Here is a 25,442-nt window from a genome sequence, read left to right on the forward strand (position 1 = left end):
ATTAATGATCATTCATGTTACACTGAAAGATGTGAGTTACTCACATTGAACAGTCAAAATGAATTTCCTGAACGTCATCTGTGTGTTTCTGATTATCTTTAGTTCATAAAGTCCAGAGTCTGAGATTTCGGTGCGCATGATGATCAGAGATCCGGTCTGATGATCCAGCTCCAGTCTGTCTCTAAATTTCTTTTCATCACTTTTAGCTATCAGCTTGCCTTCATGTCCAAATGTCCACACTATCAGATCATCATTCTGTATTTGAGTGAGATCAGGGTTTAGAGTGACATGACATCCCTTCATCACTGACACTGACTGCACTTCTTCACAACTAAACACACCTGCAGAACAAACACAGAATATCACTGTTAGCAAACATTTCACTGAGATTCCTCACTAAAATCTGTGCTGGACACAATTCAAGTCCAAGTTGAAACTCCCAAGTTTTTTTTTATCAGCATTTACGTTATTCTCTATAGCACCATTTATGAAACTGATTACAGAAGATAAATGTGTCTTATATATGGAAAGATACAATAAAATAAAACCAGCAGAGTAAGAATAAATGAGACAGACTATATAGAAATGTACAAGTATTACAAAGTTTCACATAAATACAGTCATAAGCAGCAATCTTCTGGCTCAAGTCCATGTCTAGAGAACATGATCAGAGCAGCCAAATAATAATAATAATAATAATAAAATAAAGATCTTCATGATGTGGATACAGTTGTGTTGGTGGCTAGTTTCAGCTCTTGGTTGGGAGTTTGTTTCAGGGATATTCTTCTTCATTCTCTGTAGCCTCTTAACATCAAATTAAGCATTCATCAGACTGTTTTAATGCTGCTCATCTTCATTAGCTTTACTAAACACAACAAAGGTGCTGACTGCTGAGAGCTCACAGATGCAGTGATCACTCTCTCTGACTGCTAAACTAAATAAGAGCATTATTAAAATAAAAGACTTACCATCGGGAACAACAGTGAACGTGAATGACTTGAAGCTCTCATTTCTCTTGTTGGTGATCTGCACATAATAATCTCCACAGTCTGAGAACATGATGCTTGTGATTGTGATGGTGTGAAATCCAGTGCGATCCAGATTCAGTCTCTCTATCAATCTCTTCGACGCAGTTTTAAATTCATCTTTGTCCTCGACACTGAATCTAGCTATAATTTCATATGGGCGTGTTTTTGATCCAAACATTAAGACTATTTCATCATATGCCTGTATTTCAGTATCAGTGCTTAATTTGAGAGTTTCTCCCTCCTTCACTGACACGGTCTTCATTTCATCTTTTTCTATGAACACATCTAAAAACAAACAAACAATCAGTTACTCAGATTCAACTAAAACTTTTAACTGAAACAATTACGTCTTCACTAATAATTCTCATGACAGTTCAGTTGTATTTTCTAGTCATTTGTACGGCAGCTTGTTCGATCCTGCCTCCACACCAGATATATAAAGCAATTTCAGCTTGGACGCCAGATCTTGTCAGAAAATATCAGTTTTGTCTGGTAACAAAGTTACTAGTCAGCAAAATTGTCTAATAACCAAAACCCATTAACAGCAATTCTTGTCTGTTAACCAAAACTGTATTAACAGTCTTCTATTAGCGAGTAAAGCCAGAGAACAGCAGGAGACCAAGTGATGATGATAAAAAAAATAAGCTGTTTTATTTATTGAATTGTCTTAGTTGTGTATGTTTAGTGCTCAGACTTCGACTGACCAGCACTTATCAAGTGTTTCCACAAGCCGTAGCAATGAAAACATACTGCTTCACAACATCATCCTGTAACTAAAAAACCTTGAAATGAAGACATTCTCTGATCTCTTACCTTGAATCTTTATAATCATTAGACTAAACAAAAATTGAAAAATTCTATAAAAATCTAAACGACTAATGAATGAAGTAGTCAATGCAATGAGTATATAAATGGTTTAAATTATTGCCAATGATTATATGATTAAACTACATAATACAATTAATAAATTATTCAGAAAGAAAAAAAGAAATAAAGAAAGATATGGCTGCTGTCTTGAAGAAACACAAACAGGTTGTGATGAAGAATCCACAGATCCTTCAAAACTAAAGCTCATATTTTCTTGTATAAGCAGAGGGTAATAATCACTACCTTGTCTTGCTCCATGACCTGTCTGGATATCTGTAAGAGAAGAAAGTAAGAAAAGACAAATCAAACATCAAAGGCACAAGCAACAGAACCGACAACTGTGGAATGTGTAAATGTTTAAAATATGATATCTGGTGATACTCCTTGAGAAAACAAATGTCAGGCGTACAAGTTCCTTACATATCATTCTTCTGCACTAAATCAAATTTGGAAATTTAGAAAATTACTGACAAACTTTTAGGAGGGCAAAGATAAAACCTGTTTCTGTCTTTCATCAGCTGTCATATTAGTCATTCTGCTTGCCAGAAAATGAAACATTAAGATAGACAATTATTACAATGAAAGACTAGCAGTACTTACCATCAGAAATGACACTGAATTTCATGTTTTTAATTTCTGTTACCACTTCATAAAATCCAATGTGTTCAGGTCTGATGTTCTTGATGGTCAGAGATCCAGTTTTATCTAGTTCCAGTCTGTTTTTAAATCTCCCACCAGCAAGATGTATACATTTCATCCCCTCGTCCTCTTTTCTTAAAGAAGCTATGCACATTTCATCTCTAAACCACCACTTCATATCATCCCCTCTCTCCAGCTGAAAATCAATCTTTAGAGTGACATTATCTCTCTCCTTCACTGGCATCGTTGTCACTTCACCTGTGATGTGCACAGATAAATCATTATAATAAACAATGAAATTATCCATCAAGACATTAAAAAGGTCAATTTTGATGTTGAGTTGAAGGTGCTACATAATTAATATAATCATAATTATAAATGGATTTTTATTATAAATAAATCAGTTCTATTATTGTGTTCGTTCGGTCATCAAGTGTTGAAAATGAATCTGATTGTTGTGAACTGATCATTAAACCAGTGTTTTCTGAAACCCTAAACCCAAACTAAACTCTACTGAAACCAGATGAGTTCAACACACAGGAACAGATCTAGACGATATTCTCTGTTCTCTGTCAATGTCTTTGTTATTTTAAAATGAGTAAAACTTCTATAATTTAAAAGCAAAATGAACTAAATCTAAACAATATAAATGATTACATTGACAGACATTTAAAACTACTCACCACAGACAGTGACTTGATATTTTCTGTATGATTGCCCTCTTTTGCTTTTGATCTGTAGTTGATAGAGTCCAGAGTCTGTTTTTCTGAAGTTTCTGATGATCAGAGATCCAGTCTGAGGATCCAGCTGCAATCTGCTTCTGAATCTCTTATTATGATAGCAATAGGTCTTCTTCTTGTCTTTTTTACTCATTTTAGCAATAGATTCATCTTGAAACGTCCACAGCATCTGATCTCCTTCTTGTATTTCAGTAACACCAGAGGACAGGGAAACATAATCTCCCTCTTCAACATTGACTTGCTCAGGTTTAATTGAACAGAACAAACAGAAACAGATTATTGACAGAGATTAAACAAACGTAACCACATTCATCTTATTTACTGTATTCAAACAACAATAACAGAAACAATGCATGAAGATTTTTCCTTTAATCTTTAATCATTTTCATGATGCCTGGAGCTTATTTCGCAACACAGTGGAAGATTATTATAATTATTCTGTATTATTCAGCAGACAACACTATTAATAATCTCGCCTATAAGAAAGAAACAATCACAGAGGTATAACTCTATAAACGAAGTGCTGTGCATTTGGCATAATTTGCATTTTAATATTTTGATAGGTGTGTTTTAAACAACGTTAGTCTCATTAAAACTTTTCTGTATGGTGAGCATTGCAAATAAAAATATTTGGGGAAAAAATAAAAAAGAGGAAAAAGATTTCAGCACTTTCTGAGAAGGACTCATTGTAACAGTTTACTAACTGTCTTAAGTAGCTAAGTGTATTTAGGGCAGTAAGCTGTCATAGGCTCATTTGAGATCTGAAATCTGAGCAGAACTCTATGAGATGCATGCCAGTTAGAAAAATGTTTGAGTGCCATTCGATTAGCTCTGCTGACATATGTCAAAAAAAACTTTATCGATGACAAGGCAACAGTGACTAAATGTAAGACTGGAAACAACATGAAAATATCACAGCTTAATACTCATTGGTTTACTTCATTACAAAAATGTACTTCCTTGATAAAAATCACTCCTTGCTGATATAATTTTTAAAATATTATTTTACTGTATCACATTCTAAATTTTCATTAAAGGATGTTCCCATTTGCATTCAGAGATGTTATACCCTGTATATCCACTGAAAAAAATAGTATCTTTGTTCTGTGTGTTCCTAATTTAAATGTTTTTACGTGTTTTATTTTCATTGTTCATAGATAGCCTGAGAGTTTGTGACAACAAATGGCTAGCTGTGTTCCCGAGTAATACAATAAAGTCATTTTACAGTAGCAATCTTTATAGTATTAAGGACTGTAAAAAGACTAATGAAACTGAATGAAACACTTTAGTCCGTGTTCACTCCTTCTCGAATCACGCTCATTGAAAGTGCTTGAGAAGCAGTGTCTCTTCCGCAGCTCGGTACGCGTTCAACTTGTTTTTATTTGTCTCTGACAAATATGACTGTATGACATTCACATTACATTATTTGACTGATTGTCTGTTACTCACAAAGCATCACATGACCTGAGAAGACTTTGAATATGGTAAATGAGTCGTGAATGAGAACGTGATACTTTTATGACAAATGGTACTTACTAATACTTTAAATTGTTTGACTGACATGGTCTATAACATTTTTCTGTTGTTGTATAGAAAAGAGATCCATAGTGTTTATCTGAATGTTATTCTGTATTTGACAGAAGAAATAAAGTCATACATGTTTGCAATGACACGAAGGTGGGTAAATGATAACAGAAGTTATATTTTAGAATAAACTATCCCTTTATATGAATAATAAAAACACACTAACTGACCAGACATGTTGAGATATATTTGCTGAAATATAAACATGAGTGTAATTAACATCAGACGTACAAACACTCTCTCCATATCATTTCCTTGGTTTTCAGTTGAGTGTTTCTCTATTAATAATAGTCTGTGATGTTTAAATGAAGAAGGTGAATGAAGCCACACACAATGATACAAACACAAACACATCTGTGAGATGCTATGAAAGACTCATGCAGCCCTGATAAAATGAAAGACCAAAGGACAGCAGGACTATACATTTAGGCCAGTCTCTACTAAATATCTCAACCTTCAATATAAGAAGAACAAAACTACATGAACAAACACAAACAGACATAATCAAAAACATCTTAAATTTTCCATTTTAAAGAGACAGTGACTCAGTAATTAGCATATTAATGTAATTAAGATCAATATTAGAAAATCTCACATTTCATTAATTATTGTTTCAATTACATGCAGAACTTGTGGTTAAATAGCAATGCTGACTGAAAAACTGAACTATATACTCAAATGTTTTTTCTCTTGCTGTATCAACTGTAATACTTACATGCTTGTTTTTTTAGCTCTAAGATTTTGCGGTGATAGTAAATCACACCAGCAGCAGCAGCTGCAGCCAGCAGCAGCAGAACAACAATAACAATCCCTGCTACAGCACCTCCAGAGAGACGTGAATCTGGAACTGATAAACAGAGACAGACATTAGTGTGAATGTGTGTCTGAACTATAACTAACACTACAAACATCAGCACTGTATAACCCGAGTGAAGATCTGATACTGCAATGATAGACAGTCATAACGAGTGTCTGATCTGTCTTTAACAACATTTGTTTGAACCAGTTTAGCAAATTTGAGTGAATCTTTCTTAATAGTTTGCTTGAGTCAGCACTTTTCCACAAGTTACTTTCGGGCATGACTCCTGTCACTCTGAACTGAAATAAACAAATATCCCAGAGTATATGTTACTCCAGTTACTGCAACGGTTCACTGAACAAAGACATGCTGGTCTGAGAGAGCTGATGAGCATAAGCTGCTGATACTGAGCATGATGTGTGTACTATCAGATAGTACAGATACTGTGGTTTGAGTAAAGAACTGCTTATAACAGTTTTTGAGTCACCAGCACACTGAACCAAGAACATGTTCAAAATGCAGAGAGCTGATGAGCTGGAGATACTGAGCATCAACTGAACCAAACTGTTTCTTTCTGATGCTGATACTATGAGCATGGGTGAACTGAGGACTTTAATGAATGGGCAAATCTGAGTTTATGTAATAACAAATAAACATGTAAATATATTCACCTTTGCACACAGATGATTTATTGAGTGCAGTGGCAAATCGTGAATGTAAGAAACCCAAGATGATGATGATTTAAGTTATAATTACAAATGACTTTATCTGATGGTGTTTGAGTGTATTTTCATCTTCCGTGATTATTGAATTGACATCATTACATAAAAATGTAAAAGTGGTGGTGATTTATTTATTTATTTTTACTAGTTAATTGAAATAAACTGTCCAAAAAGAACCGGTAACGGAAAAGATCCAGTCTTACCATCACTTTTTAAAAAACATGAACATCATAGGTCTGGGCAATAGGGCCGCACGATTCTGGATAAATTGAGAATCACGATTTGTTTGGTCTCATATAGAGATCACGATTTTCCTACGATTCTGAACTAAATAAAATAATGTGTGACAGCATTTTATTGCTGCAGTCTTTTTAAAAATGTCTAATTAATCTGAATAAATGATTAAACATTTTAATATACACTACTAGTTCAAAAGTCTTTGAACGGTAAGATTTATTTTTTCTTCTAATTCTCTTCTGCTCACAGAGCCTACATTTATTTTATCCAAAATACAGCAAAAGTAGTTATGTTGTGATACATTTTTACAATTTAAAACAAAACTGCTTTCTATTGGAATACATTTTAAAATGTCATTTATTACTGTGGTCAAAGTTGTATTTTCAGCATCATTGCTCCAGTCTTCAGTGTCACATGATCTTCAGAAATCATTCTGATATGCTGATTTGCTGCTAAAGAAACTTTATTATTATTATTATTACTATTATCATTATCACAAGTATATAAATTAATACTTTTATTTTGCAAGGATTCTTAAAATTGATCAAGTGTGACAAAGACATTTATAACAAAATATTTCTATTTCACATAAATTTTGTTTTTCTGAACTTTATATCAAAGAAACCTAAAAAATCGTACTCCTCTGTCCTTTTCAACATAATAATAAATTTTTTTTTGAACAGCAAATCAGAATATTAAAACAATTTCTGAAGATCATGTGACACTGAAGACTGGAGTAATGATGCTGAAAATTCAGCTTTGAAATCACAGGAATAAATGACAGTAGTGCTGTGCAAAAAATCGAATGCGATTTTCATGCACATCTCATCAGTAAAGATACTCCTGTAATTAGAAGTATATCTCCAGCACGTGCGTTCAGATCAGGGTTGCCAGGTTTTCACAACAAATCCTGCCGAGTTGCTTCTTAAAACTAGTCCAAAACTAGCCCAATCGCGTTTCCGGGAGGTTCCCCAATAAAAATTGCTTTCCGGGGTTAAAATATACATCTTTTGTAAGGGTTGCCCTGGTAAAATTCACATTTTGGGAGCTAAATATCACGTTATTGTTATTTGGGTTGCTTCAAACCGCGGACATGAAAAACAACCGCAGCCTTGGCAACACTGGTTCAGGTGGAGCTGCAGTTACTACACAGAGCCGTAGTCTACCGACAACTAACACAAAATCGTTTTCAAAATCGACGAAGAATCGCCTGCGATTTTAACATCGATTTTGTGTAGATTGTCAGTGAATTACAGCTCGGTGTAGTAAATGCCAACCAGTGTTGCCAAGTCTGTGGTTGTTTTTCATGTCCGCGGGTCAAAGCGACCTCAATACAAATAACGTGATATTTAGCCCCTAAAATGCAAATTTGACCAAGGCAACCCTGCTAAAAAACTTATATTTTACCCCAGGAAGCAATGTTTTATCGGGGAACCTTCTGGAAGCGCAATTGGGCTAGTTTTGGACTAGTTTTGAGAAGCAACTGGGCAGGATTTGTTGTAAAAACCTGGCAACCCTGATCTGAACGCACGTGCTGGGGATATACTGCTAATTACAGGAGCGTCTTTACTGATGAGATGTGCATGAAAATCACATTCGATCTTTTGCACAGCCCTAAATGAGTTTAAAATACATTCAAGTAGAAAACTGTTATTTTAAATTGTAAAAATATTTCACAATTTTCCTGTTTTTGCTGTACTTTGGATCAAATAAATGATTTGGTGAGCAGAAGATACTTTAAAAACATTACACATCTTATGGTTCAAAAACTTTTGACTGGTAGTGTATATAGACTATATTTAATATTAGAATGATGAAAAAGTTGTTTAAAATTAATCACTGATTCAATGACTCACTCATAAACCTACTTCAATTGTTTCATTACTTGATGAATCAGAGTTTTTGAACGATTCTCTTGAATGAAATATTCATTCATTGACCAATACATTTTTAAGTTTCTTGTCACCACCTAGTGGCAAAATTAAAACAGATAAAGTACAGTCGTTGGCTCTAATAGAGCAGATGGTAAAACGTGTGTTGTTCACAATTTGATGCAATCGATCCGGTCCGAATCTGCCTTTTTTCCCCCTACCTTTTCAAATTTCAAATCACATCAGAAAAGCATTTATTTTAAATAAAAACGAAGGAAATAATCAAACAGTTTTGAGGGAGGGCTTTATTGTCCTAATATGCTGGCATCCATTTAATAATTTGAATTACATTTACATTACATTTATTCATTTAGCAGACGCTTTTTTCCAAAGCGACTTAAAGATGAGGACTTGTTTATCTATTTTGTAACTATAAATTTGGACATATTTCTTTTGCTTTGGCAATTCTGCATGTGAAACATTTAAGCTAATAAAGTAGTTTTAAGTTCAGTTGACTAAATACAGTATATTTTCAGTGTCTGCATCCCATTTTATGCAAGGTGCCTCCAAAAAAACCAAACTGATGACAGTGATCTTTTTTTATTTATTTCAAAGAACAAAACAGAAAATATAATTGTATATACAAATATATATTAAGACTATAGACATGACACAAGAAAAACCTCCATCACTGATGAAACAATAAGTCAAGCAGTAGCCCTCAAATTCTTTGAATGAATCAAACCCACACAGGACTCTCCTCATGCGACTCCTCACACAGCGAGGTGGACAGTCTTTAAATATCTCACTGCACCGGAGGCACTGGGTCAGAGAACATGACGCCCGTAACTCTGGTTGTTTTGTTCAGACAATCCACTCCAGTTCACGACACCTAATTTACATAAAATAACAAACAATACTAAAGCAATATTAAACCATTTTGAAAAAAGGCAGATGAGCCATACAAGGAAAATATTTTAAATGTATTTTTAAATATATTATAGCATGGTGTTAGAAAAAGCTTTTGCTTTGTCTGGAAACTACCTAAGAGATTTAATTTATAACCAGCATTAATATCAACTAAATTAATACATTTTCTCAAGTCAAAATTTAGGTTGGCTTGGCTTGAGAAAGCATGGCCTGAAAGTTTGAAGTTTTTTTCAATTCGAAAATTTTACAGTTGAGGGCTATACATTCTGTCAGAGAAAGAAAAACAGATAATTACAGGACTCTAGCCACATGAAGTGAGTCTCTTCTCTGAATTTCTTCTCACTGACAATGTCCCCAAAAAGTCATATTAAGACATGAAGGTCAATTTAAGAGGTAACACTTTACAATAAGGTGTCACTGGTAATCACTAGTTAATGTACTAACATGAACTAACAATGAACAATACATGTGTTACAGTATCTATTAATCTTTGATAATGTAAATGAAAAAGATTACAAATATGATATATTTTTTTGCAATGCATGCAACCATCAATGGCATTACTTACATTAATAAAGTATTTCTGCTCTATTTTAAGACATCTTTAATGGTTCATTTTAGGCGAAATAAGACTTTGAAAGACAAGCATTCGAATACTATATCATAAAACATGTCATAAGTGTTTGATTTCGCACAAATGTGCAATGACACTCTCTATGATTATGACCAAAGCATTCTTACAATTAAAAGCAATTTAAACGCAAATTTTTAAGAAAACAAAAGTAATATCTCATATCCACCATACCTTACGAACATCTGGAAGTGAATGAACCTGGATATGCGCATTAATGACAGTCAGTACGACGCACAGTATGACGCACAATTACTGCGCATGCGCGGTAAACTCACGTCACGTACATACGTGACGTCGCCGCCGCGCTACAGTCTGCAGCGAGGAGTAATTGTTCAAAAGGGGATTTGCTCTATTTTGATCGCTGCCAGCCATATAGACATCAATGTTTATATCTGAACTATAAACTTTATCCCAGTATTTCTGTGATAATATATAACGATTAATCGTGCAGCTCTACTGGGCAATATGGACTAAAAAAAAAAATCACAGATTTTTTTCACAAAAAAATTTAAAACTCTGCAGTGAGTCAGTGTCATGAATGTAGGACAGAGCAAGTGTAAATATATTTTCTAGTCTATATATTTCAATCTTGTAATTCTGCTGGTTTAGGTTTATATATATATATATATATATATATATATATATATATGTGTTTTTATTAAATATCTGTATTGACTGCATGATCATATCATCATATTATTTACTGCCATGTTAGTCACAGAAGTAAAATGGTAAAATGGTAAATGGACTGCATTTATATAGCGCTTTCAACAGACCACATGGCCATCCAAAGCGCTTTACAATTTGCCTCACATTCACCCATTCATACACTCATTCACACACTGACTGCGGTGTCTGCCATTCAAGGCGCCATCCAGCTCGTCAGGAGCAGCTGGGGTTAGGTGTCTTGCTCAAGGACACCTCGACACTTGGTCAGGTGGAGCCGGGGGTTCGAACCACCAACCTTCCGGTTTGTAGACAACCTACATGAACCACTGAGCCACTGCCGTCCCAGTAATGCTTGGTGAATTGCATAATGAGTACACTGCTGTAGGTTGCTTTTTTGGCGGGTGTGCTTGTGCTGCCGTGGTTTTGTTAATTTCGTAGGGTGAAACACAGAGCCGGCCAAGCCACTAAGCGACCCTTGCAATTGCAAAGGGCCCCGTAGCCAGCAGAGGGCCCCCTAGAGTCACTCTAAAAATAATTGTTTCTGCAAGTATTCTCGTAAACACAGTTGGTTATGTTTTAAGTGAACGTATACAGTGGCCTGCTGCTCAGAGAAATTCGCTGTACCGGATAAATCTGTCTCTCTCTCTCTCTGTAAAATAGACGACGTTAAAGGGGGTGTGTTTCAAGATACGCAATGGAGTAGACCAAACTAAATAGGGAGGGAGGGCAAAACATTCATGCAAACAAAACATATCGGGCACGGCCACGATATCGACTCACTCATCCAGATGGCCAGTCCGCCCCTGAGCGCAACTGCCCGAGCGCTTTGGAAAGAAAGTGTGTGTGTGTGTGTGTGTGTGTGTGTGTGTGTGGACTCACTGGGCGCGTTGACACCATAGACAGTAAAAGAAATGGACACAGCGACCCCATTGGATTCAATGGAGACAAGTGAAGTCGTTATCTCTTTATTCCTGGGACAACTTTGCCATCGGAAAGGGTGTGTCTATGGAGGTAAATCAGTAGCTAAACTCGAGAGGTTGAAGATCTGAATGTGAGCTGAATCTTTCAACTTGCACACACAGACAATGATCAAAACACCCATGTTTTGAATTGGAAGTTGTAGATTAATAGTTACAAATGTGTAGAATAACATCCACACAAAGAAAATGACATACACACGTTTACGACATATTTACTTTTGCACTTTACTTCAGTTTCGCTGCACAACGTCAAGTCGGCACTTACAACCTCTCAGATCTGGAAGTACAAGTTCAAATCCTAGCGCTCTGACTTTTGCTACTCTTTTTGCGATATTCTGTTGCAAAACTCACTTGTGCACTTGTATATGCAGATGTGAGAGAGCAGAGCTGGGGGCGGGGCTTTGGTGCGAATGAAGACATTTTATTGGTCGATGCCCGACCAATGAACAACGCCAATTGTTTTCACTGAATATCTTTAGCAGTCAGCAGTTCATTATATTTGCAGCGATTTCCAGTAATTTGTAACACATAAAGTGCATTGATTATGCATGGATAACTACGTTGACTAATGAATATGCGTTACAATAGTATTTTATACTGGAAAATGGAATAGAATTATGTTCTCATACTCCTCCTTGGCAGTTAAATGTGACTAAACAATTAAGTGTAACTTTTAACCAATATAATAACTGTACTTCATGTTAACTCAGTCCTGTTTAGTTAATTTGAAGAGATCATGGTACTTAGTGGTGGAAATTATGATTCTTTCTAGAGATTCGTTCATTTTCGGTTCGTTCACCAAAATGATTCGTTCAGAATCGTTCACTGATTCGTTCAGTGATCATTTTTTCGTATTACACAAAATATGCCAGCAGGTGGCAAAAAAGGGTGTATTATGTGTTTTGTCTTAAGTCAACGAACGTATTCACTTGTTACAAAAACTGACCTGGCTTTATAAAAATGTGTGCATAATCGCATTCAATATATAAAGTCTAATTAAGTTGTTCAGATGAACAAAGCAGAGGTTTTCTTGCCTAATTAGCATTTTAATTGTTTGATCAGATAGGTTGTATATTATATATATTCACATTCATAAATCGGGGATTAAAGTTGAGTTCTGTATGCTAAATATCAAAACAAGCGTATGTGCACAGTACCTGTAACTGCGCTTTGCATTTTGCGAGATTGACATGCTAAATAGCAGACTAACCCGGTTTACTCTCATTCATTTCATTCACGAACGACGTATCCGTTCATTCAACTCATTCACGAACGACATGTGTGCCAGTTCAGTCATTTCATTCACGAACGAGATATACTAAATCCTTCAACTCGTTCTCAAACGACATGGGTACCAGTCCAGCCATTTCATTCACGAACGATAAGATCTCTAGATCTCGTTCAGACTCATATGAAACTAGTTCATTGAAGGGCGTATTCGTTCACTACATTCAACAAATCACATGCTCTGTCACATCTCATAATCGAAGGCTATTGGCTCGAGGTTGAGTAATTCTTTGACAGGATGAAATGGTTCAGTTACCCGGTTCACTGAGCTGCGCATGCACTGCTAATAGCGCCGCACTGCTGTGGAGGGAGGAACTTCAGTGAACGAGAAATATGAGTCAGTGGATTGCGTGAACGACAACGATTCGTTCACCTAAAAGATTCGTTCAAAAAGAACGATTCGTTCATGAACGACACATCACTAATGGTACTAAATATGCTCAATAATTATGATCCATGAATGACCATTTGAAATATAACATTTTCTAATATGGTTATTATTTATACTACAATAACTGTTGTATTTAGGTTTAAATTCCAGTGCAAAGAGGCACGCTTTAAATTTGAGGCATTTGGTGGGCGGAAAGATAATATTCATATGCAATTCCATTGCTTAAACACTAGATGGCCTTGTTGATGTTTAATATATACATGTATTTAGCTCTACTAGTTGCTCTAAACAGTATTATTCCTGGTTATGAGTGCTTATTTTTTAGGTTTTGCTGTTTAATGTACATTTAGACATTATTAAACACTCGATTTTTATAAAAAAAAATAATAATAATAATGTGCATTTAAAAAGGTTCATTACTGACAAGCAAATTGGGAATTTAACCCAATGAAGATGTTAAAATTATTTTTATAAAACATAAAAATAATAAAAACAGCATTATATTGCAACTCTGGTAGAGTGATATGCAGTGGGATATACATATAAAATATGTTGCATTATTTGTCTACCAAATAATACCTGAATGGCAAAATGAATGCAGTGTCTTAAAATCTTGTCAAAGCTAAGGATATTCAGTGAAAACAATTGGCGTTGTTCATTGGTCGGGCATCGACCAATAAAATGTCTTCATTCGCACCAAAGCCCCGCCCCCAGCTCTGCTCTCTCACATCTGCATATACAAGTGCACAAGTGAGTTTTGCAACAGAATATCACAAAAAGATAGGATTAGGACCGCTAGGATTTGAACTTGTACTTCCAGATCTGAGAGGTTGTAAGTGCCGACTTGACGTTGTGCAGCGAAACTGAAGTAAAGTGCAAAAGTAAATATGTCGTAAACGTGTGTATGTCATTTTCTTTGTGTGGATGTCATTCTACACATTTGTAACTATTAATCTACAACTTCCAATTCAAAACACGGGTGTTTTGATCATTGCCTGTGTGTGCAAGTTGAAAGATTCAGCTTTTCACATCAGAGCTGTGAGTGTAAATTTTAACTTACAAATACAAATATTAATATGACAAGTTCTCACATTCAGATCTTCAACCTCTCGAGTTTAGCTACTGATTTACCTCCATATGTGTCTGCCACGGGCTGTCCACAGGCTGCGCTCCAGACTGACCACACATCGTGACATGTTACATTTCTTAAGTAAAAATTGAAAAAAGAAATTATCGCGGCCGGAAAAAATATCGAGCTCATTTTTTTATAGTGCGATTAATTGACTTATCGACTATCACGAAAGGCCTACTATTAACATCATTAAATTAAAGTTTACGGAAACTCGTTTTTCCTCGTCAATCATTCTCCATTCATAAACATTGTTCAAAAAGGGCGCGTCTCGTGCACGGTAAAACTCTCTCCAATATATCATATGATATATTTACATTATAATGATTGATCTCTAGATAAAAGGCTGTGGATTTGCATAAAATGACTTTATTTTGTGTATTTGTATTTTATGTTTGTTGTTTTTAAATGACTCGCTACCGTCTGCCTGTTAGATCACACACATCACAAAAACTATGAATCGGCATCAAACGCACAATAACTGGAATTTAAAACTGTGAAGAAACAAATGATCAATAAACTGTTGGACAGATATACATTAGGATTTGTGCACTCGACATTTCTTCGCTTTGTGCCAAGTAGTCCTCGCTGCAGACTGTAGCGCAGCGACGTCACGTATGTACGTCACGTATTTACCGCGCATGTGCAGTAACGTATATGTATTTACCGTAATTACGATTGTGCGCCGTACGCGTCGTACTGACTGTCATTAATGCGCATATCCAGGTTCATTCACTTCCGGATGTTCGTAAGGTATGGTGGATATGAGATATTACTTTTGTTTTCTTAAAAATTTGCGTTTAAATTGGTTTTAATTGTAAGAATGCTTTGGTCATAATCATAGAGAGTGTCATTGCACATGTGTGCGATTTCAAACACGTATGACATGTTTTATGATATAGTATTCGAATGCTTGTCTTTCAAAGTCTTATTTCGCCTAAAATGAACCATTAAAGATGTCTTAAAATAGAGCAGAAAGACTTTATTAATGTTAGTAAAGCCATTTTATGGTTGCATGCATTGCAAAAAAATATATCATATTTGTAATCTTTTTCATTAACATTATCAAAGATTAATAGATACTGTAACACATGTATTGTTCATTGTTAGTTCATGTTAGTACATTAACTAGTGATTACCAGTGACACCTTATTGTAAAGTGTTACCTCTTAAATTGACCTTCATGTCTTAATATGACTTTTTGGGGACATTGTCAGTGAGAAGAAATTCAGAGAAGAGACTCACTTCATGTGGCTAGAGTCCTGTAATTATCAGTTTTTCTTTCTCTGACAGAATGTATAGCCCTCAACTGTAAAATTTTCACATTGACAAAAACTTCAAACTTTCAGGCCATGCTTTCTCAAGCCAAGCCAACCTAAATTTTGACTTGAGAAAATGTATTAATTTAGTTGATGTTAATGCTGGTTATAAATTAAATCTCTTAGGTAGTTTCCAGACAAAGCAAAAGCTTTTTCTAACACCATGCTATAATATATTTAAAAATACATTTAAAATATTTTCCTTGTATGGCTCATCTGCCTTTCTTCAAAATGATTTAATATTGCTTTAGTATTGTTTGTTATTTTATGTAAATTAGGTGTCGTGAACTGGAGTGGATTGTCTGAACAAAACAACCAGAGTTACGGGCGTCATGTTCTCTGACCCAGTGCCTCCGGTGCAGTGAGATATTTAAAGACTGTCCACCTCGCTGTGTGAGGAGTCGCATGAGGAGAGTCCTGTGTGGGTTTGATTCATTCAAAGAATTTGAGGGCTACTGCTTGACTTATTGTTTCATCAGTGATGGAGGTTTTTCTTGTGTCATGTCTATAGTCTTAATATATATTTGTATATACAATTATATTTTCTGTTTTGTTCTTTGAAATAAATAAAAAAAGATCACTGTCATCAGTTTGGTTTTTTTGGAGGCACCTTGCATAAAATGGGATGCAGACACTGAAAATATACTGTATGTAGTCAACTGAACTTAAAACTACTTTATTGGCTTAAATGTTTCACATGCAGAATTGCCAAAGCAAAAGAAAAATTTCCAAATTTATAGTTACAAATTAGATAAACAAGAACCATAGCAAAAGAAAGATTAAAATAAGAAAGGCAGTGGCTATTTACACTTAAGAGCAAATGGCTATAGATTCTATTTATACTATGTTAAAATAGCAGGATTTTCTGCTATTTATATTACTTATTGCAAATAGTGGCAATTATTTGCACCTCAGTATTGTAGTACATTATAAAAGAGTATGCAATAATGAGTGTAAATTATAATTTTAATTCAAATTATTAAATGGATGCCAGCATATTAGGACAATAAAGCCCTCCTTCAAAACTGTTTGATTATTCCCTTCGTTTTTATTTAAAATAAATGCTTTTCTGATGTGATTTGAAATTTGAAAAGGTAGGGAAAAAAAAAAGGCAGATTCGGACCGGATCGATTGCATCAAATTGTGAACAACACACGTTTTACCATCTGCTCTATTAGAGCCGACGACTGTACTTTATCTGTTTTAATTTTGACTAGCTCAATAAGAAATATAAGGTGCCATTGAAGTGTAATATTACAATATACACAGTGAAGTAAAGTGCAACAGAATGTTAATATATTGTAAGATATATTGTAAGACTTTAATTCCGTATAATTTTACCTCAGATGAAACATGGTTTTTCCCGTCTTTTTTACACCTTAATGTTCTTTAATACTTTAACATTTTATTAGAGTTTTCTTTTAAGTATGCGCATCGTTTTAATGCACGCACGACCCGAAAACAACTAACGTCATCACGCAATGCAAATTACAAGCGCATGCGCGGTAAACATATACGTGACGTACGTACATGACGTCACCGCGCTACAGTCTGCAGCGAAGGGTGTCTCCTTTGTGCCGTGAACTTTTAAATGCCCACTTGAGCAGCGCAGCGCTGTACACTGTGACTCCATGTTGCTTTGAGCACATCATTCTGCACAAATATGGATTTTAATAGTTCTATTGAAATATTACCTAATTCTTATTATTGTTACTATTAATCTTGTTTGTGGTGTTTTAGATGTTATTGTTAATTTTGTTTATTTGAAAAATTCAAACATTTAAATGTTCTATTTATTATTATATATAATATTTTATTTAAATGTTATTATATTTGCTCGATTTCATTTAAATTATATATGGGCTGTTGTTTGTGCCTCTTAAACTCTGGTGTCAATTAAAAATGTTTCTTTGAAGGTCAGTGAAAATCACTTTATCAGTCTTCTTATTCAGCAAATTCATCAGTGTGTGTTCGTTGAACTGCACTGCCATTCACCTCAGTGGTATCATAATTTTCCTTTTAGACATCAAACATGGAACTCAACTCAAGAACTCAAGGTCTTTTATTGTCATTCTGTACATGTTGCCACATAAGAACAAAATACCAAAAGGTCTAGGGCCAGCTCTGGTGAAACATCTCTCTCACTCGGCACGGCAGCATGTCTCATGGCAAATAGTGATGTCCGTTTCATGAACGAATCGTTCAATTTAACCGGTTCTTCTTAGTGAACCAGTTAAACCAGTTCACCAAATCGAACTGAATCGTTTGAAATGGTTCACGTCTCCAATAAGCATTAATCCACAAATTACTTAAGATGTTAACTTTTTTAAGGTGACTGACACTCCCTCTGAGTCTGAATAAACCAATATCCCGGAGTAATTAATTTACTCAAACAGTACACTGACTGAACTGCTGTGTAGACCGAACTGAAGATGAACACCGAGCCGAGCCAGATGACGAACGAACACGCCCACTGCTGGAGCAGTTCTCGTTCTCGAGTCAAGAACCGGTTGCATCGGTTTTCGAATCACCAGTACACTGAACCGAAAACTGTTTCTTTCGAGCGCGTCCGATCTGAGAACAGATGAGCTGATGATACTGCGCATGTGTGTAATTTTTGTAAGTATTTTGTTAAACATCGGAAAGTGTGATAAAATAACTTTTATTTTATTTATTTATTTTTTTAAGATGAATGTTTCTAATTTGTATATTGTAAATAATGTAAAGGCCAAAGGAGTTTTCAGGGAAGTTGGACAATAATTAACACTATGTTTAATAGGAATAAGGGATGATTTATGAAATATGTGTACTGTATTTATAGTTAATGATGACACATTCACAAATTGAGTTTGTAGTAAACAGAACATGAACACGAGTAGAGCAGCTGATGATACTGAACTGCAGCACGTGCCGGTTAGAGTGATTCTCGTTCTCGAGTCAAGAACCGGTTGCATCGGTTTTCGGATCATCAGTACACTGAACCAAAACCGTTTCTTTTGGACGCGTCCGATTCGAGAGCTGAGGAGCTGATGATACTGCGCATGCGTGATTCAGAGTGAAGTCGACTGACTCACAGAGCGTCTGAACTGAACTGGTTCTTCTGGTGATTCTGTGCTAATGTTATGAGCGCGGGTAAACCGAGGGCTTGGATGAAGGGCAATCTGGCGAAACGTAAGTTCATTTAATAACAAATACATCGCAATGGATTATGTATAGTAAGTGGATCATAGTTTCTGCGCTGATAACACCTAATTTATTTACTTTATATCTTCAAGACTTAAATCCTCGTATGCACATTATTGCTGTTACTGTATTTGGGTGTGTTGTTGCAAAACTCAAATGTAAACTTTTCATGATTATGAGGTTTTTAACTGACTAAAGTTATGATTACTGACTAATATATATATATATATATATATATATATATATATATATATATATATATATATATATATATATATATATATATACACAACCCGAATTCCGGAAAAGTTGGGACTTTAAAAAAAAAAATTTTTTTTAATTTTAATAAAATGAAAACTAAAGGAATTTCAAATCACATGAGCCAATATTTTATTCACAATAGAACATAGATAACGTAGCAAATGTTTAAACTGAGAAATTTTACACTTTTATCCACTTAATTAGCTCATTTAAAATTTAATGCCTGCTACAGGTCTCAAAAAAGTTGGCACGGGGGCAACAAATGGCTAAAAAAGCAAGCAGTTTTGAAAAGATTCAGCTGGGAGAACATCTAGTGATTAATTAAGTTAATTGATATCAGGTCTGTAACATGATTAGCTATAAAAGCTTTGTCTTAGAGAAGCAGAGTCTCTCAGAAGTAGGGTCTCTTTGACGTTCCTCAACGTCAAATTGCAAAGGCTTTGCAAATCTCATCATCTACAGTGCATAACATCATCAAAAGATTCAGAGAAACTGGAGAAATCTCTGTGCGTAAGGGACAAGGCCGGAGACCTTTATTGGATGCCCGTGGTCTTCGGGCTCTCAGACGACACTGCATCACTCATCGGCATGATTGTGTCAATGACATTACTAAATGGGCCCAGGAATACTTTCAGTAACCAATGTCCGTAAACACAATCCGCCGTGCCATCAGCAGATGCCAACTAAAGCTCTATCATGCAAAAAGGAAGCCATATGTGAACATGGTCCAGAAGCGCCGTCGTGTCCTGTGGGCCAAGGCTCATTTAAAATGGACTATTTCAAAGTGGAATAGTGTTTTATGGTCAGACGAGTCCAAATTTGACATTCTTGTTGGAAATCACGGACGCCGTGTCCTCCGGGCTAAAGAGGAGGTAGACCTTCCAGCATGTTATCAGCGTTCAGTTCAAAAGCCAGCATCTCTGATGGTATGGGGGTGCATAAGTGCATACGGTATGGGCAGCTTGCATGTTTTGGAAGGCTCTGTGAATGCTGAAAGGTATATAAAGGTTTAAGAGCAACATATGCTTCCCTCCAAACAACGTCTATTTCAGGGAAGGCCTTGTTTATTTCAGCAGGACAATGCAAAACCACATACTGCAGCTATAACAACAGCATGGCTTCGTCGTAGAAGAGTCCGGGTGCTAACCTGGCCTGCCTGCAGTCCAGATCTTTCACCTATAGAGAACATTTGGCGCATCATTAAACGAAAAATACGTCAAAGACGACCACGAACTCTTCAGCAGCTGGAAATCTATATAAGGCAAGAATGGGACCAAATTCCAACAGCAAAACTCCAGCAACTCATAGCCTCAATGCCCAGACGTCTTCAAACTGTTTTGAAAAGAAAAGGAGATGCTACACCATGGTAAACATGCCCCGTCCCAACTATTTTGAGACCTGTAGCAGAAATCAAAATTGAAATGAGCTCATTTTGTGCATAAAATTGTAAACTTTCTCAGTTTAAACATTTGCTATGTTATCTATGTTCTATTGTGAATAACATATTGGCTCATGTGATTTGAAAGTCTTTTAGTTTTCATTTTATTAAAATTTAAAAAACGTCCCAACTTTTCCGGAATTCGGGTTGTATATATATATATATATATATATATATATATATATATATACACCGTATTTTCCGGACTATGTCACACTTTTTTTCATAGTTTGGCTGGTCCTGCGACTTATAGTCAGGTGCGAGTTATTTATCAAAATTAATTTGACATGAACCGAGAGAAATGAACCGTCTTTACCGTCTACAGCCACGAGAGGGCGCTCTATGCTGCCAGAGATGCTGCTCAGTGCTCCTGTAGTCTACACTGAGCAGCATAGAGCGATAAAAAAAATATCGCCGTTAATCTATTCTCAAAGTTGGGTTGGGAGCTGGGTCTATACTAAGCAAGCTATGATGACTTTCACCTTGATATTTTATATAACCGACTGGCAGAGGTCAGCTTAAAAAGATGCTCAGGACAGTTGACGGGCCACTGCTGCGCATCGTCACGAAAGCGTATCTTTCTCACGTCTTTTTAAGCCTTACCGCTTGTTGATTTAAACATTAAAGCATCCAAACACAAGACACGGAAAAGATGAACAGAGCTGGTTACCCTTATGAAAATTAACCATGGTTTTACTACAAATAAAACCAAAAAACCATGGTTACTATAGTTAAACCACGGTAACCACAAATTAACCATGGTTTTGCTAAATTAACAATAGTTTAACCATGGTATTTGTAGTAAATCTGTGGTTATACAAATGGTAGTCAACACACCAAAAAACCATGGGTTACTACAGTTTTACTATAATAAAACCATGGTTATTTTTCGTACTCGCGCACTGTGTTCGGTGCGGAGAGAGAGAGAGAGCCGCGTATCATGGACAGCGACACTGAACCGAGCTCTCTTCTGCGAAGTTCTCCTCAAAGTCCCTACTGCACCTGAATGAACAAATACAAATCGCAGTTTGAAACAAACAAAAAGATGTGAAAGAGCCCAATTCAGCACAGCGGTGTTCTGGTGTTCAGGGCTCACGCAGAGGAAGGCATCTCGAGATGCTAAAAATAAGCATTTTCAAGTGTTTTGATCAAATCAATTGAACATCGAATTTGCTTATTTTTGCTCTAGTGCCAACAAATACATACGAAATATGTCAAAATATCCACCTTGGAAATTATGCCCGAAAAAACTGTCAGTTATTTCTTAAGTGAAAGTAAACAGTTGAGGAAAAAAATGGGGTGTGTATTATATTGGATGCGTTCATCGTCTCTTAAAGTGACCGTGCCTAATTTAGCTACTGGCTGCTGTAATGTTAATCCAAGAAAATGAAAATGAAAATCACTCACTGCTCTTGACTACTTTGTAGTTTTAACAGTCAAACCAAAAATTATTCAGACACCAGATATAATTTTTGATATATATAGCAAAACTGTAATAATGTGAGAAATGTTGAAGGTGTCTGAATAAATGTAGGTTTCATTGTATATTTCATTTTTACATTGAAGACTATCCAGTGCTTTTTTACATTTAATTATTTAGTTTCTGTACCTTGACACCTAAAAACTTAAACATTGTGTAAATAGCACAAATAAATAAAAATAAAGGAACATACAAATTAAACAATTTCAAACAGGGCCCACTGGTACAACCTTCACCGGGTCCCCGCTTACCCTAGCTACGGCCCTGCTCACGCCTGTTTCACACATACTCCGTCTGCAGTGTGTATGCAGTCCGTGTGCGTTACGTATGTGGTGCAGCACGGACTCGATGTGCTTTCACACAGGATGCGTTTGCAGTTCGCTACTCGGTACGTAAACGATCGCTGCACTGCTGCAGAAGCACCGCTCCTGGAACGCAACTGGAATCCGTTAACATGGGTGCGTAAAAAAATATGCAACACATACGCACTGCAGACGGAGTATGTGTGAAACAGGCGTAAGGTTGTTTGCACCTTGTGCAATGTGGAATTAGTTTACAGCTTTTTCAAGCACCTTGTGATGCATTTTGGAAACAGGAGATGCTAGCTTGATAAACCCCTTCTTAAAGATTTACTGTTTGTCAATTTTATTTGGGTAACACACATATTCTGAATGCCTTCAGCAGAATTCGAATGAGCCATTTTAATCTAGATTAATCTAGATTAATTTCAAGATCACAGTGAGATTAATCTAGATTTAAAAAATTAATCTATGCCCACCTCTAATATATATATATATATATATATATATATATGATAGACGTGACGCCATTACATCATATCGCCAATGACGCCATTACGTTGAGCGTAAAAGAACCGCTGAACCGTTTTTTTCAACCGGTTCATTGAATCGAACCGTCTGAAAGAACCGGTTCGCGGAAAAGAATCGAACTTCCCATCACTAATGGCAAATGCTAGGGGGGAGGGTTAACTTAAGCCCAATCAGAACTATGGTCGGCAGATGTTAAAAAGAAAACCGATTTTCATTCAAACAAATCGATGTTAACTACACATTCTAGGTTAATCGATAAAATCAATTTATTCCCCAGCCCTAGAACATCAGCACATTATCTTATTCCTATAAACTTATGACAAAAATCACACTGGAATATTCAAATCTGTGCTGACAATGTCACTGACCCAGGGAAAGCCTAGTCATTTAGCAGACACTTTTATCCAATTTGACTTACAAATGAGGACAATGGAGGCAATCAAAATCAACAAAAGAGCAATGATAAGCAAGTGCTATAACAAGTCTCAGCTAGCTTAATATATATATTTCAATTCTGTATAATAATAATAATAATAATAATAATACATAGAAAAAAAAAAATTTGGGGGGGGGGGGGGGGGGTTAATAAAGTATATAATTTAAAAAGAGAGCAAACTCCGCAAAGACATTTAAAATCAAAAGAATGGAGACAGACTAAAGCCATCTGATGGAAAAACATAAACTAAATAAAATATAATACCAGTTTCACCACAAGATTTCTTACAGTTCCCACCTAGATACTAGTGTGAATGTGTCTGATTTATAACAGTCAGCTGATAAACAATCAGTACTATTAAAGACTTGAATTACTCACCACTGATGGAAACAACATATTGCTGGGATAAAGTCTGTTTGTTGCTGCTGATCTTCACTGTATAGTATCCAGTGTCTGTGGTTCTAGTGTTTGTGATGATCAGAGATCCAGTCTGATCCAGCTTCAGTCTGTCTCTGAATCTCTCTTCATCATAATATAATGGTGATCTCTTGGCCTCTATATCAGCTTTAGCTATGAGTTTTCCTTCTTCTCCAAACCTCCACACTATCAGCTCATCTCCTTGTATTTGAGGAACATGAAGAGTGACAGAATCTCCCTCCGTCATCGACACACTCTTCAATTCAGTTTTACCCCCAGTAATAACAGATGGAGACTCTACAAGAAATTCAGACAGAGATTTAACATATTAAATAATTTTACTTGTACTAGAATAGTTTTACAGTTGATCAGTTCATCTTATGTTTATATGTCTTATGGTTTTGCTTTCACTTTCAAAGACACAGTGTCTCTGCGACATGACAACAATAATTGTCAAACAGTAAACAAACAATTGATCAATTTTGTTACTTTGCAGTTTTAGACATGCACAAACAGGTACATTACAATAAAAAGAAAAATTTATGTTTTAAAAAGCATATGGACTTTTTAATAAAATAAAAAGAAAACCAAATATTAACAATACACATTCTCACCATACATAGAAACATTGAATTGCATAGGTGAGGTCCCATCGCTGTGGCTGATCTCCGCTTTATAAAGTCCAGAGTGTTTGGTTCTCATGTTCCTGATGGTCAGAGATCCAGTCTGGTCCAGCTGCATTCGGTCTCTGAATATCTCAGTGTGACTGGGATATGAGATGTCATTTTTATCAATCTGAGCAATGACTGAATCTCCATACCACCACTGTATCAGATTAAATTTCTTTATTTGAGTGAGATCAGGGTTCAGAGTGACAGAATCTCCCTCCATCACTGACACTGACTTCACTTCATCTGTTTCAGCACCAAACACACCTGAAGAACAAACAGAAACAGTTTCAGGGAGATTAAACTCGTGTTTTTTTATTATTATGTTTTTTACAAATAAGCTTTCATTGATGCATGGCTTGTTAGGATAGGACAATATTTGGCCGAGATACAGCTTTTTAAAATCTGGAATCTGAGGGTGAAAAAAAAAAAAAAGAAAAAAAAAGGAAAGAAAATCTAAATATTGAGAAAATTGCCTTTAAAGATGTCCAAATTAAGGTTTTAGCAATCATTTTTACGAATCAAAAATTAAGTTTTGAAATATTTACAGTAGGAAATTTACAAAATATCTTTATGGAACATAATCCCTACTTCATAGGCTAAATATTTTTGGCATAAAAGAAAATTGATTATTTTGAGCCATACAATGTATTGTTGGCTATTGCTACAAATACACCTGTGCCACCAATGACTGGTTTTGTGCTCCAGGGTCACATATTACATTGCTCTTAATGAAGAGATAACTGAGATCAGTCTTAGAAACACTTATTAAAGGCACCTACAGTATTATGCTCATTTACAGGCCAGAAATTTGGTTCAGGGAGTCTACTAGAATAGGACAACTAAATTGACAATGTTCAAATTTAGTTAGTTTACATTGTTGCAGCACCTGTCAGTTTTACC

General features: G+C 35.6%; 2 protein-coding genes and 1 long non-coding RNA gene across 6 annotated transcripts in view; 1 reads left to right on the forward strand and 2 right to left on the reverse strand.

The window, feature by feature from the left end:
- The window catches only part of LOC132160252 (uncharacterized), an 849,275-nt gene that overhangs the window by 570,348 nt on the left and 253,485 nt on the right, over positions 1 to 25,442 (reverse strand). For all 4 annotated transcript variants that reach the window (XM_059569989.1, XM_059569988.1, XM_059569991.1 and 1 more), the window contains 2 exons: positions 24,486 to 24,806; positions 23,833 to 24,168 (listed from right to left, as the gene is read on the reverse strand). In XM_059569989.1, coding sequence (XP_059425972.1) covers positions 23,833 to 24,168; positions 24,486 to 24,806 — 657 coding nt within the window. The remainder of the gene's footprint in view (positions 1 to 23,832; positions 24,169 to 24,485; positions 24,807 to 25,442) is intronic.
- Positions 37 to 3,525, reverse strand: LOC132159258 (uncharacterized). The gene is made up of 5 exons (XM_059568794.1): positions 3,218 to 3,525; positions 2,496 to 2,792; positions 2,139 to 2,168; positions 969 to 1,313; positions 37 to 341 (listed from the first exon to the last, which is right to left on the reverse strand). The coding sequence occupies exons 1-5, from the start codon at positions 3,441 to 3,443 to the stop codon at positions 37 to 39; spliced, it is 1,203 nt and encodes a 400-aa protein (XP_059424777.1). The 5' UTR covers positions 3,444 to 3,525.
- Positions 21,105 to 22,338, forward strand: LOC132159076 (uncharacterized). Its single transcript, XR_009437768.1, has 2 exons — positions 21,105 to 21,220; positions 21,640 to 22,338. It is a non-coding gene; the product is annotated as an uncharacterized LOC132159076 (long non-coding RNA).

The sequence above is a fragment of the Carassius carassius genome, chromosome 16 (genome assembly GCF_963082965.1).
Source record: "Carassius carassius chromosome 16, fCarCar2.1, whole genome shotgun sequence".
Taxonomy (NCBI): Eukaryota; Metazoa; Chordata; class Actinopteri; order Cypriniformes; family Cyprinidae; genus Carassius; species Carassius carassius.